Source organism: Alexandromys fortis, unplaced genomic scaffold, assembly GCF_014885135.2.
Source record: "Alexandromys fortis isolate MF-2015 unplaced genomic scaffold, M_Fortis_MF-2015_v1.1 scaffold_122, whole genome shotgun sequence".
In the NCBI taxonomy this organism is placed as follows: domain Eukaryota; kingdom Metazoa; phylum Chordata; class Mammalia; order Rodentia; family Cricetidae; genus Alexandromys; species Alexandromys fortis.
In genome coordinates this window covers 193,449-207,818 of record NW_026068004.1, presented here as the reverse complement: position 1 = coordinate 207,818, position 14,370 = coordinate 193,449, and the positions used below count along the sequence as shown (strand labels likewise).

Sequence of the window (14,370 nt, the reverse complement as noted above, 5' to 3'; positions counted from 1 at the left end):
ACTCCCTAGACCCAGCTGGTCTCAGACTCACTGTGATTCTCTTGCATCTGCAGAGTACTTGGATTACAAGTGTGCACCAGCACGCCCAGCTATCGGCGTTATTTTTATCATCACGAAAGCTGCCTCTAAGTAGTACCAGAGAGAGTTGGACCCAGCAAGGCATTACAGTGGCATCTGGGATTGCTTGCTCTCTCTCTCTCTCTGTCTCTCTCTGTCTCTCTCTCTGTCTCTCTCTCTCTCTCTCTTCTCTCTCATTCTAATTTTTTTTATCTGTTGGCATTTTGGATTCTTTTCCAGTACAGGAAGCTAATCTTCAACGGACTCTTTTTTGTTTGTTTTTGATTTTTTCTGAGACATGATCTCACTATGTAGCCCTGGCTGTCCCAGAACTCACTATGTAAACCAGGCTGACCACCTGCCAAGTGCTGGGATTAAAAGCTTGCACCACTACACAGGCTTCAACAGGTTCTTTAATTGCCTCCATTTTACATGACACTGGTCACCTCTCCAGTTGAAGAATGCCACAGAAACCCTCTTCAGAGAGTCCAGGGGACAAATGAGTATGAAAAAGATCACACTATGAAGATTTTTTTTCCTGCTTCTATACACTTCATCTTTTCTCAGTTAGGTCCACACGCTTTAGGAAAATTCCATTTTGTTTGCCATCCTTGAAAAAGAAGTTGCTTCATCATCTAGTCTGGGACCACCTTTCCAGCCTTATCTCAGGAAGCTTAGCTATCTGATGGAATGACCAGATGGCTGCGGTATCCACTCCTGACTTATCCGGCAGCATCTGGGGAAACTGTCGCTATGCCCTGGAGGTGGGAGACTCTAGAGTTAGCCATAGATTGACATTGCATAACTACCACCTTTTATTTTGGCATTTAGAGCCCGTCATCAAAATTTTTGTAAAGTGAGAGCAATAACTAGTTAGCATGGGTTTTTTTTTTAATATTTATTTATTATGTATACAATATTCTGTCTGTCTGCAGGCCAGAAGAGGGCACCAGACCTCATTACAGATGGTTGTGAGCCACCATGTGGTTGCTGGGAATTGAACTCAGGACCTTTGGAAGAGCAGGCAATGCTCTTAACCTCTGAGCCATCTCTCCAGCCCCCTAGCAAAAAAAAAAAAAACAAAAAAAAAAAAAACAAAAAAAACCCATACCATACATATGGTACCTACACACAGCATTTAACCGTGTTCTCTCTGCTTCCCTGCCTGTGCTCTGTCAATATCTCTCATTTTACCCTCTGTGACAGCCCTGTGGGCATGAGAGCACAGCGTTTCTATGGGATTTGAAAGAGAGCGTTTGCCAGGCTTGAGGGCTGCTCTGGGCATTGCAGTGTTAAGAGTGAGCAATATATCCAGGGGAAAAAAAGGATGTTTCTCACTGGGAGGAAGGAGGTCTTGTGGTTGCAGGCACCAGAGTGATTCAGCATCCAGAGGAAGCCATGAGCAGCTTGGCAGAAGTGACGCTGAGCCTTCCTTTGAAAGCTCTCGCAAGGCAAGAAGACAAGATGGGGTTCCGTGAGCTTGAGCTAGGGAAGTGTGTGCGGGAACTGCCTGAGTGGGGAAGGAACAAATAACCCACTTAACCTACGCGGGTGGCCAAGCACTCTGCTTCCAGCTCTGGCTCAGATGCACCTGTTTCCCAAGCAGGGGGAGAGGGACAGATGGGTAACAGGGACAGAGAGTCCATGAGGCTGATCCCTGAACTCCCTGGGGCACGTCTTCCTGGGCCAATGGAAAGAAAGTGAGCAGGGAAATGTGAGCCCACTAGAAATGGAGAGGAGAAAGGACACAGCCCCCTGTCCTAGGTATTCTCCCTCCCCCAGACTAGCCAGAACCAAAAGTCTCCTAAGTCTCTCTGACCTTTAGACTTCAAGGCCTAACAGTAGAACCTTAACACTTGACCACGAAGGGGGAAGAGGGGAGGGCTCCCTACCTACTGAAGACTTATTCCATGGTTCCGTCAGTCCCCAACAATGGTATCCTCGAGGGAGAAACTGCCTGCCTTTCAGAGGTTCACTGACTACACAGGTAATGGTTAGGATCATTTCTGGCATGAGAATCTTTGACATTTGACAATCTGGGTTTCGATCTTGATTTTGTCACTCTTGGCAGTTACTTACTGTGTCCGTGCTCCCTTCTCCATCTCTCTCCCTGTCCCCCACTCCTCTTTCCCCACAGAGTCTCACTATGTAGCTCTGGCTGGCTGTATAGACCAGACTGGCCTCAAATTCACAGAGATCTGCCTGCCTGTGCTTCTTGAGTGCTAGGATTAAAAGTGGGCACCACCACAGGCCCAACCTCCATTTTCCTATTTTTTTTTTTTTTTTTTTTTTTTGCTGCTGCAGGTTAATGGATTTTAATGGAACAAATAATTATACAATAAAATTGTATTTAAAAATACATAATACTTTATGAATTTGCATGTCATCCCACATGCTAATCTCTGTGTCATTTCAATTTTAGTATCTGTGCCGTCAGCACAGTGAAAACCACTTTCTCACCTTTGAGAAGAGGACGAAAAACATATATTTAGGACTGTTGAGACAGCTCAATGGATAAAAGCACTTACTGTGATCCTGACGACCTGAGTTCAATCTCCTATGCTGGCAGAATCTGATGAACTGCAAGGCCAGCAAGATGGCTCAGTGGGCAAAAGCACTTGCCACCGAGCCTGACTATTTCCATGAACCACATGGCAAGAAGAACTTCTTCCCACAAGTTGTCCCTTATGTCCTACATGCATGTACATGTATATACACACATATATACCCCAATTTTTTTTGAGACAGGGATTCTCTGTAGCTTTGGAGCCTGTCCAGAAACTCACTCTGAAGACCAAGTTGGCCTCTAACTCACAGAGATCCTCCTGTCTCTGCCTACTGAGTGCTGGGATTAAAGGTGGGCACCACCACCACCCGGCTCACTCCAATTTTTTACAATTTATTTTAATTCTTCTTTTTTTTTTTTTTTTGAGACAGAGTTTTACTGTATAACATCCCTGACTGTCCTGGAACACGCTCTATATACCTGGCTGGACTCAAAATCACAGAGCTCCAACTGCCTCTGAGTACTGGGATTAAAGGCGTGCCCGCATCACTACCGCCCGGCTATTTATTTTTATTTATATTGTATATGTTTGTGGGAGTGAATGTCACCCATGCCGGTGTCTGAGAGGGCCAGAAAAGGGCATCAGATTCCCTGGAGTTACAGGCCACTGTGAGGCACCACACATAGACCCTGGGAACTCAGCTCTGGTCCTCTGGAAAACAGTGCATTGGCTGATTGATGTGGAAGGGCCCAGCTCACTGTGGGCAGTACCAACCCTGGGCTGGTGGTCTTGGTGAGCAAGTCATGAGAAAGAGGCCAGCACACAGCACATTCCTCCATGGTTTCTGCTTCAGCTTCCACCTCTGGTTTCCTGCCCTGCTTGAATCTCTGAGCACCTTCCCCGCTCGCTCATAACTCTCCCCTTCCTGAAGGCTCCTGTCCTAGTCAGAGAGTCTATTGCTGTGAGGAAACACCATGACCAGAAGCAAGTTGAGGAGGAAAGGATTTATTTGACTTACACTTCCATCTTAGTCCATCACTGAAGGACGTCAGGACAGGAATTCAAGCAAGGCAGGAACCTGGAGGCAGGATCTGACGCACCAGAGGCCATAAAAGAAAAGTATGCTTCTTACTTGCTCAACCTGTTTCTTTTCTTCCTTTTTTTTTTGTTTGTTTTCTTTCTTTCTTTCTTTTTTTTTTTTTTTCAAGATAAGGGTCTCTGTGTAACAGCTCTAGCTGTCCTGGAACTAGTTCTATAGACCAGACCAGACTGGCCTCGAACTCACAGAGATCTGCCTACCTCTGTCTCCCAAGTACTGGGATTAAAGGCATGTGCCACCATCACCCAGCTAGCCTGCTTTCTTATAGACCACTAGCCCAGGGATAGCACCGCCCACAGTAGACTGGGTCCTTCCCCATCAATCACTAATTAAGAAAATGCCCAAACTAGCACTGTGGCACAGGCATTTAATCCCAGAGGCAGAGGCAGGCAGATCTCTGTGAGGAGGCCAGCCTGGTTTACAAAACCAGTTCCAGGGGCAACCGAGCTACACAGAGAAACCTTGTCTCGAAAAACCAAAAACAAAAGAAAATAAAAAGAAAAAAAAACGAAGAAGAAAATAGAAAGAAAGAAAATGCCCTACAGGCTTTCTGACAGCCTGTGGTTATGGAGGCATCTTCTCAATTGAGGTTCCCTCCTTCCGGGTAGCTCTAGCTTGTGTCAGGTTGACACGAAACTAGCCAGCACAGCTGCCATTATTGCCATCACCGCAATCTCAGACAGACCCCTCTTGCTATTTACTCCAACCAGGAATAGTTGCTGCATCCCTCCAGAGGACGGGCCCACCCTGAGACTGTCTATTCACCCAATGGACTCCTGATCGCTGGTGCCTGGAAGGGAGCGGCGGAGGGGGCAGGCATCCAAACTGAAGCCCTGTGTGTCACTCACTCAAGGGTTATTTATTGCCTGCCCAGCGCCAGAGTAGTGGGAATGCAGTAGTCAACAAAAATGACCCAACCTCTGCCCTCAATGCGCTTGCAATTTAAGAATCAACAACACAATAATCAATCATTTAATTTTGAAAGGAAACCTGGCCTGGAGGCTCTCTTAGGACCCAGGAACCTGACACGGGCTACTGAAGGGGAGGGTCCTCACCAGCCTTGGTGGGGTCTTAATGTCTGCAGTACAAACCTGGTTGGTTGTAGCCTTGGATCAGAGAGGCCTCTCTGGGCATCTCAATCACCATGGATACAAAGGTTATTTCCAGCGTTAGTTTGTTGTCTCTTGTTTTGCAAACAGCACAACAGAGTCTCCCCACCGCCACCCCCACCCCGCCCTTCAGATGGAGGCTATTTATTCCTAGTGACAAGCCTGAGGATCCCAGAGGGGGTGGCCTCAAGGCCCTGGATGGGCCTGTGTCCCTGGCAGGCTCTAGCCCTCCCTTCCCGGCACAGGGTAGAAGTTGGAGGGTCAGAAACTGCAGAAGTCCCCTCCCTACTCCTTCATCACCCCTGCCTGCAACCACACAACTCTCTCAAGTCTTCACACCCCTCCCAAGAAACCCAAAACTTATGGGCCCGAGGATTAGGGTCTCCCTGAGCCCGGAAGGTCAAAACTATTCCTGGGGCACTGCAGAAACCTCAGTGCCAGGACACATCTGAGGTTGGGGAGGTTGCCACACAGTTGTAGAATAAAGCCTTTTGAAATTGAAGAGTATAAAGGCTCTCTCTCTTTAGCCCAAGTTTCTAGAAAATGCCTTGATCTTCACTGGTAAGGCTATGCCAACAGAACCAAAAACACCCCTTCCCGCAGGCTGGATTAAGGCCTCCTTCACAAGCTAAGGTTTAGTTTAACATTGGGGATGAGCTAGGAGGAGATGATGAGGGGGTTTGGTCCCCAAATGGACCCTGGTCCTGGGAGTCCTGCACCCCAGGCTTGGGATCACTTCCAACAGTTCCCTTGGGTCGGAGGGGCATAGAGGGGCGGGCCAGGTTGCAGGGGGCGGGCAAGGCGGGGCCGAGAAGGTCGGAGCGCCAGGTTCGGCTGGGCCGGGCTCGCGGCAGGCAGGAGGGGGGCGGGGTCTGGCCCCCGCGGGCGGGTTGGGGGCCCGGGGGCGGGGTCCGGGCGGGGCGGGCCAGCGCACTTCCTCAGAGGCTTAGGGCCGCGCGCCCACTCGCCCACACAGTCCGTCGTTGCTGGCTACCTCTCCGCGGCTCTCTCTGTCCGCTCGGCCCGGTCCGCAGGTAGGAGCCGCGGGGTGATCGGCTCTCGGCCCCACCCACGCCCGCGTCCGCCCGGCTCCCGCTCCCGCTTCGAGGTGAGCGTCCCCCGCCCCGTCTTCTTGCCCTTAGTGCTCGCGCTGCGTTCGGGCCGGGGTCGCTGCCGGGGTTGGGGGGCCCCGCCACTGTCCCTCACTGGGACACCCCCAAGCACCCCGAGCTCGGGACCACGCGAGCCAGCATGGACCTCACCACTCGGCGCCTCCGGGCCGGGAGGGGACCGCCAGAGTTGCTGGGGGAGGGGACCAAGTTTGAACTAGAAGAGAGACCTGGCTTAGAGAAACTGAGGCTCTTAGGAAGCCTGGTAGAACAGACGAGGACGCGCGCCCCAGGAGGCTCCAGGAGCTATTCAAATTAGTGCAGAGATGGACGGACAAAGTTCTCAAGGCACTGCGGGGACCCGGGTGCTGTGAAGCATTTTTAAGAAGCAAATGTATGACCCCCGGGGAAATCATTGCTAGCGCCCTTCCCAGGGCCTTGGAGAGGGCCCTGCGGTAGAAGCTTGTTAGACTAGTGCCTCCCTGAGGCCTAAAGAGACTTCAGAGTTTGAGACGCTGAGGGACCAAGACTTGGCTGCAGAGGGATAGATATCCCCAGAGTTTGGGGTCCCAGTGGGACACAGCTCCAGAGATACAGGGACACCCCTACCCAAACACAAAGACAGCAGCCCGAGAGTGCTGAGAAGTGCGGAGTGGGCTAGAGTTCACGGAAGAGAGAGACTCCTAGGTGCACTGTCTGACAGCTGCCCCAGGCCTGAAAAGGTAGTGGCAAAGCTGGAGGGAAATTGTCTCCCAGCCAACCCATGCCCCAGGAGGCAGAGGACCTGAGGCTGTAAAGCTCCACTCAAGAAAGAGCCCCCACGTACACACAGCCGCTAAGACAGCGCCAATTTATTTTTAAACTCAAATCTTGGACGCTCTGCTTCAGCCCTGGGGGACTGGGGGGGGGCTCCTCTCCTGCCCTCAGAGCAGCTGCTGGGATCTGCTCCCTACCCCCCTTTTCCCTAAACTGCTTTGACTTCCAGGCCCTGTGGGGAAGAGGGGGCGGGAGAGAGTTTGGGGTTGGTGCCTGGTTGGGGGGGGGGGATTAGTTCCTCCCCATAAGTCTCCTGTCAAGGGGGAGGGGTCTGATCTGATTCTGACTCACAGCTGCAGGGCCTGGCCAGGGTCCTCCTGGACCTGGGATGGGGGTGTTCACAGGGTTGAGCAGTTGGCATGGGTGATTGGAAAGACGTCTGGGTGTCTTCCAATGGCAGGGTTGGCAGCTGGGAATGAGAGCCAGCTCTAGTATCTCCTGTCCCTCCATGTCGTGCCCCCCCCATCGCCCGCCATCACCCTTAAGGCTGACTGCCCCCTCCATTACTACCAAAGCTTTTCTAGGTAGAGTCACTCAGTGGGGTATAGGACACTTCTGCTCCAGTTCCTGAGCAGCCCTGGCCATGCCCCTAGCCTGCGCTTGGTGTCTTGTGCTGAACTTTCAAGAGGAGATAAACTCTGTCCTGCTTGCCTTTTGTGAGATACGGTGCAGTGGTGGTGGTATAGATATTTCGTGAATGACAAGGTGCCATGCAAGTGTGTACCCTGGTGAACTGCCCATCTGTAAGATCGTTAGGGTTTCTCTCCCTGCTGTCCAATGTTGACCCCAGTGGTGCCCTCAGCTAGATCCTAGGCGCAGCCTTCACTGAGACTCTCTCAGTCACATCCCAGGCCAGCCCCTGCCTTAGGTCTTCCTGAGACCCACTGTCTGGCTCCGGTAGGAGTGAGGAGCTTGGAGTAAAGAATACACTGACTACCATTTACCTGGGGCTTGCTATCCGCCAGATGCTTTACAGGGATTATCACATTTGAGCCTGACAGCAGTCCTAGGAGACAGAGGTAATGGTATCTCATTTAACTAGATGGACTAACCGTCTCAGGACGTGAAAAGATTGTACCCAAGGTCACAGGATCCCAAGTCAGGTTTATATTTCATGACTCAAGCAAACTGCTATACGCTGCTCACTGGTGTGTGCGCGCGCGCGTGTGTGTGTGTGTGTGTGTGTGTGTGTGTGTGTGTGTGTGTGTGAGAGAGAGAGAGACTTGTATAGAGAGCTGTGCGTTAGTGGGGTAGCAGATGAGCGTCATCTAGAAGATCCACTGTCTCCCCTGAACCCTGCCTGCTACCAACCGGAAAGGAATACAGGACTGACTCCCTGCCATACTTTTAGTCCTCCAGCCTTGTGAGGGAATGGGGAGGGATTGGGGAGGAAGAGGAACCAGGATAGGGAGAGACAGGTAGGCCTTGGTGGTGTCCTTCACTCTGTCCTCATTAGAAACATAGGTTAAAGAATTGGGGGATTCTCGGAAGGAAGCAGAAGGCACGCCCATACCCTATTTGGGGTGCCTCATTTCAACATGCTGACTGGCTCTTACTGGCTCTGAGGGGGTGGATTCAAGGCTAGCCTGGGCCTGGGAAGGTAGCTGTGGCAGCGGCTGCTGCTGCTGCTGGCCAGACCCGGAAGGAAGGAAAGGACCTAGGGCACTCCCCCAGTGAACACATGGCCACAGGCCACCTGTATGGCCTTCTGTTGTCCAGTGGCTAGCAGCCCAGGCAATCCTCAGAAGCTGGGCCAGAGGAAACCAGGATCTGAATGACAGGGAGGGGTGTGGGAAGGAGGGGGCTCTCTCCACCCTCATTATAACCGCTGCCCTGGGGACTCTCCACTCTAAAGACTTCAGCTTTGGTGACCTTGTGTCCTGCTTTGGGTGTGAACCCAGTGTCTCCCACCCGGGTGGAAGGGAAGTTCGAACTCATAAGCTGCAAAGAGGCAAACCCTCTAGGTTTGAGACATCTGTTTCTGCCTGAAGTCTGAACTCTTAAGGCAGACCAAGGTGCTCTGTGAGAATTTCCCGCCGCCGTACTTCCTGAGTAAGGCTTCTCCTTCATCTTAAGCCAGTACAGCTATGGAGAAGGGGGTTGGTAGGTTCCTTGGCACCCCTCTAATTCTCCTCTCCCCCCCACCTCCTTTGCAACAGTGACAGACACCATCCCCTTCCTGTGGGTCCTAAGGGATCTTCTTCACTCCCCAGCCCTTTGAGAGCTCACTTCGGAATGGAGGAGGGTGGAGCTGGGAGACTCTGACTCTGGGGCCCCAAGACTAGCATTGGCCAGCAGAAGAGACTGGGACACTTCCTTGCCCCCCATTCTTCTTGCTCCTGTTCCAGAGGCAGCTGTGTGGGTGACCTCATCCCGCAAACACGCTTTGTTCCTGAGAAAATGGAAAGTGTCTGAGGTTTGGTGGGGGGCTGGGTGTCTGCAGCAGCGCTCGCTGGGCTCCCCTTCTCTGACTCCCCATCAGGAAGAGACCTGAATGGGGCTACAGGGGCTCCTGTGTTCTCACCTTTCTCTTCTCTGGCCTTAAGCCCTGGGGAATCAGACAGCAGGGGCTGTCTGTCCAGATTCAGGAGTCGGAGGAGGAGGACATATTATGACCCTGGGCCTTTGCAGAGCTACCGGCTGAGACACCTGGTAGGAGGTGGCAGGGGACACACTGCCCTCTCTCCACTTCCCTTCTGCCTCCCCCAGGCCTGTCGGTTTTCCCCTTTTTTCTCCCTCTGGCTGGCAAAAAGCTGACATCTGGCCCTCTGCGCTGCCACCAGCTGCGGCAGATGTTGCAGCCAAGTCTGTCCGGTCTGGTGTGACCAGAGACACAGCAGAGGTGGTAGGGGAGGAGGCCGAGGGTCCAGCTGGGGAAGTCTGGCTGTGTCCAGCTTGCAGGGTTTCCTTCCTTCCTGCCTGAACCTAGGCTGAGCTTCCCAAGTGCTGGCTTGGCTGAATCTCCACCACGGGAGGAGAGGCCCAGCTTCTCACACCCCCCCTCTGCCATTCATCAGTCAAGCTTCTCTCCAGTATTCCATTATTTCCTGCATCGGTGGGGAGTTCCGGGGGGGGGGGGCACAGAATAGCCTATTCCACACGAAGCTCCCCAGATCAGAACCCTAGATAAATGTCTCATCCTGGGAGTCAGGAGGTGAGAGTCCTGTCTATATACATTGAGGTTGGTGGCCCCTGGTCCTGGCCTTTGGCACCCTAGGGACAGTACGGATAGTGGAAGCAAACCTCAGGCTGGGGCAGGAAATGAGTCACTGACCCAGGAAGAGCCCCCTCCCCCCAGATCATCCAGGGCCTAGATAAGAAAACAACTTCTGCTTCCTGATTTTTTTTCCTGACCCCTTCCTATCCTCACAGTTAAATATAGAAATAAACACCCAAGATACAAGCATGTCCTGAACCCGGGACTCTTGGGTTCCCAGAGCTGCCTCCCCCATCCCCACCTGCTTTGATCTGGCATCTTCTATGCCTCCTGTCCTTTTTGAATGCAAAGAGCCCTTGTCCAGGGCTGTGCTAGAGCCCTTCTAGGTGAACTCTGCCCCACCTTGCGTTCCTAACAGGGCTTACTCAGCCTCACCGCCATGAGCGAGGCATTTGACTGTGCGAAGTGCAGCGAGTCCTTGTACGGCCGCAAATACATCCAGACGGACAGCGGGCCCTACTGCGTTCCCTGCTATGATAACACCTTCGCCAACACCTGTGCCGAGTGCCAGCAGCTCATCGGGCACGACTCAAGGGTAAGGACCCAGCCGAGCAGACGTGGGCTAGAGTAAGTGCAGACTGGTGGGAGGGGCCAAGGATAAATCCACCAAGCCCAGGTGCTAGTAGTGCCCTGCCTTTTCTCCCAAAGGAACTGTTCTACGAGGATCGCCACTTCCACGAGGGCTGCTTCCGGTGCTGCCGCTGCCAGCGCTCCCTTGCTGATGAGCCCTTCACCTGCCAGGACAGTGAGCTTCTCTGTAATGACTGCTACTGCACAGCTTTCTCCTCACAGTGCTCGGCCTGTGGGGAGACCGTCATGCCTGGTATGTCCCAGGGCCTCACCCTGGCTTCGGGAACTCCCGTTTGGGTAGGGTCTTTGGGTCTGCCCGGTCTCATAAGTGCATGAGGTTTGGCGTAGGTATGGATCTAGACACACTGCCTGTTACTGGAACGTATATGGATCCGTTGTACACGTATGCTCTTGGGAGCCTAATGCGCACGGATTGGAGCACCTAGCTCTACACACAAAAGCTTGGCAGGTACCCAGACTGACAAGCTGGAGGCTTTGTGTGTATTAGACCAGTAGACCTAGTGAATACCTAAGGACTTACCATGTGCGTGGCAGTTCACATACTCGACACACACGGGCCTTAGCTTATGGGAAGACCTGCATGTTTGGCCCATGCGAGGACTAAGGATATACTGAGATTCTCAGGGCTGCTGCATTGGAGCTTTATGTGCAGAGATCGGATTGTAGGCTTAAAGGTATGGTGTCCTGCATGCCTATTAGGTATGCGAGGACTTAGCATGTGTGGAGAATGATATACCTAGAACATACAAAGGCTTAGCATGTAGTGAACCTGTTATTCCTGGGGCATTAGGTTTTGTGTAAGTTGCCTGGTTAATGGGATCTTGCCTGAGTGTTAAACTGGTATTTCTGGACAGGTAGTAGTGGTGCATGCCTTTAATCTCAGCACTTGGGAGGCAGAGGCAGGTGGATCTCTGTGAGTCTGAGGCCAGTCTGACCTACAGAGCTAGTTCCAGGACAGCCAAGGCTATTACACAGTGAAAACCTGTCTCAAAAAAATAACAAACAAACAAAAAAACCTGGTATTTCTGATATCTAATGATTTATTTAGCATATACAGGGACAACATGAATTTTACACATACTTGATGTGTCTTTAGATAGAGTGCTATGTGAGGCATGGAAGGTTTAATATATGTGCTTAGCATGTTCTGAACCATCATGACCAGTTTGGTACAAGAGGTTGGCATATGAAACATATATGATGAGAGTCTTACTTCGTGTGCAGGGATATAATCCTACTAGGTTATAGAAGCAGTGGGGACAGCTTGGGGAGTCAAGTTGACAGAGTGACCCTCAGGAACTTGGGACAGAGACTCTAAATGGGATTCCTGTTTCTCGCAGGGTCCCGGAAGCTGGAGTATGGCGGCCAGACGTGGCATGAGCATTGCTTTCTGTGCAGCGGGTGTGAGCAGCCTCTAGGCTCCCGCTCCTTCGTGCCCGACAAGGGCGCTCACTACTGCGTGCCTTGCTATGAGAACAAGTTTGCTCCTCGGTGTGCCCGCTGCAGCAAGGTGGGGGCTGGGCCTGTGAATTCAGGGGAAGACCCGTTGTGGGTGGGAATACTGATTCCCCTGCTGATGGCTGATGCCCCCCACAGACGCTGACCCAGGGCGGAGTGACATATCGAGATCAACCCTGGCATCGAGAATGCCTGGTCTGTACTGGGTGCAAGACACCCCTTGCGGGACAGCAATTCACATCTCGGGATGATGATCCCTACTGTGTGGCCTGTTTTGGAGAACTCTTTGCACCCAAGTGCAGCAGCTGCAAGCGCCCCATCACAGGTGGGAGCAGTGGCGAGGCTGGAGGTAAGAGCAAGGCAGTGGCACGGGCTGAGTCCGAGGGGCAGCAATGCCACCGGATCTGCCAAGCTAACTTGCACCTTTCCTCCAGGACTCGGTGGAGGCAAGTATGTGTCCTTTGAAGACCGACATTGGCACCACAGCTGCTTCTCCTGTGCCCGCTGCTCCACCTCCCTGGTGGGCCAAGGCTTCGTACCAGACGGAGATCAAGTTCTGTGCCAGGGCTGCAGCCAAGCCGGGCCCTGAGCCAAGGCTCCTGACTCTTCCCCTTACCCAAACCAAGGGTTCAAGGCTATGGCTCCTTTTCTGAACCACTTCTGGGATCCAGCCCCTCCTTAGAATGGGCCTCCACCTGCCCCTGTGCAGTGGGGGTGGGGGGTGGCAGGGACTTCAGGATTGGGTCTCCTAATTCCATCATACCCAACTGGTAGTCTCTAATCCAGGCCCCCAAACCTGGGCTCTTGTGGAACACCTATGACTTAAGCTCTCTCTCCAAGTCTGGACTCCAGAAATGAGTCCTCCCCCTCTACTTTTTATTGGGGGGGATGGGGGGATGGGGGTTCCCAGATCTAGTTTCTTCCCCAGATCAAGACTCTAAATACACCAGTCCCCCCAAACCTGGACTCTGGGACGTAGGCCTCCTTAAATCTTGACTTCTCAGATAGATTTATAGGTTTCCTGAGAAGTCCTCAAAGATAGATTGCACCTCAGTTTGACCTCATCCCCATCCCACCCCTATCTCTGGGCTGAATGAAACTGTCTGGATAGCAGATTTGGAGCTCCCTGGTTAGAGGGTCATAAGGTACAGGGCGCTGTCCAGCCTATGAGTACCATTTTATTTCGGCTCCATGTTGCCCACAGACAGGCAGGAGGGGCTGTCTCGCCCCACTTCCAGATTCTGCAATAAAACAGTGTGAGAGAGCACAGGCCCCCGTGTATTTGTGGGGAGGGTGAAGGAAGATTCTTGGCTGAGTCAGGCTTTCATAAACCTCCTAGTGGGCGGGCCATGGGGTGGGGATTCTCACCCAAGGAAGAGGATCCCCTTTGGCAGCCACGCTAGTCCCTCTCTAGTTTGGCCAGTCTCCCCACTGCTGGCGGAGGGCTTTTTCCTCTGGGAGGGAGGGAGGGATTGGGAGGAGTGCCAAACGGAGCCGGATGGCAGTGGGTTTCTTGGTCTGGTACACATCTTCCCCCACCCCCAACAACCCTGCCCCAACCCGACGTACAAGCACGGAGTTCTGATCCCCAGTTGGACCCAGACCCTCAGGCCCCTTCCCCCTCTACCCAAGGATTAGTGGGGGCGGCTCAGAATCCGCTCGCGGCCGCACGTTTTTTTGCCAAAAAAGGCAAGGATGCAGCTGCACGCGCCGGGGAACATCTGGATCCGATTCCCAGCATGAATGGCTCATGGCCCCGCCTCTCGTGATTCACTGGCGGGGGCGGGAGTGAGCCTAAGGGGCTGTCCCCCGAAGTGGGGCGATGGGGTGGAGCACTCTCCTGCTGGCCGCCTAAGTCTGGGGTTGGCCCCTGGCCGCTGTCTCAGCGGTCGGACTGTGGCGGTAGGTACGCGCCCTGGTGACTACGCAGCCTCTGAAGGGGGGAGACGCGGGGGGTGGGGGAACTGCCAAGAGGAAAAGTGAGAGTGTAGTATCTCAAGAAATATTCCCTAACTCTGGGCTGGCCTTACTGCAGATTCTCAGAGATGCACACTCCCGAGTCGTCTGCCCAAAATCGCAAAGACAGTCACCTGAAGATCGAGATTACTGCTTTATACTGGCAGTGGTTGGCATTTACTGGGTGAGGAGGTGCATTTTCTCACTATATAGCCCAGTCTGATTCTCCTGCCTCAGTCTTTGGAGAGGGAGGATGGCAGGTGCGACCCAACCGCCACACTCACTCAGCACTGTAGTTGGGTTTGTTTTTTTTTTTTTTGTTTTTTTTTTTTTTTTGGTTTTTCGAGACAGGGTTTCTCTGTGGCTTTGGAGCCTGTCCTGGAACTAGCTCTTGTAGACCAGGCTGGCCTCGAACTCACCTCCCGAGTGTGCTGGGATGGGCTTTCTTTCT

The 14,370-nt window shown here is 52.8% G+C and overlaps 1 protein-coding gene across 2 annotated transcripts; it reads left to right on the top strand.

Annotated features, from left to right (window-relative positions):
- The first annotated feature begins 5,689 nt into the window (after nucleotides 1-5,689).
- Nucleotides 5,690-13,232, top strand: Fhl3 (four and a half LIM domains 3). 2 transcript variants are annotated; one of them, XM_050161442.1, is made up of 6 exons: nucleotides 5,690-5,880; nucleotides 10,273-10,449; nucleotides 10,563-10,737; nucleotides 11,846-12,015; nucleotides 12,102-12,312; nucleotides 12,398-13,232. In XM_050161442.1, exons 2-6 carry the CDS (start codon nucleotides 10,294-10,296, stop codon nucleotides 12,550-12,552), a joined length of 867 nt encoding a protein of 288 aa, XP_050017399.1. In that variant the 5' UTR covers nucleotides 5,690-5,880; nucleotides 10,273-10,293; the 3' UTR covers nucleotides 12,553-13,232. The 2 variants fall into 2 exon arrangements, with proteins under 2 accessions (XP_050017399.1, XP_050017400.1); XM_050161443.1 differs by having other exon boundaries at nucleotides 5,719-5,806.
- Nucleotides 13,233-14,370: the final 1,138 nt, after the last annotated feature.

Bases quoted from the DNA above. Each gene is read 5' to 3' on its own strand.
- Fhl3 (XM_050161442.1), top strand. From the start codon at position 10,294: ATGAGCGAGGCATTTGACTGTGCGAAGTGCAGCGAGTCCTTGTACGGC. The intron at 10,450-10,562 runs GTAAGGACCCAG...TTTCTCCCAAAG, and splicing joins TCATCGGGCACGACTCAAGG to GAACTGTTCTACGAGGATCG. The intron at 12,313-12,397 runs GTAAGAGCAAGG...CCTTTCCTCCAG, and splicing joins GAGCAGTGGCGAGGCTGGAG to GACTCGGTGGAGGCAAGTAT.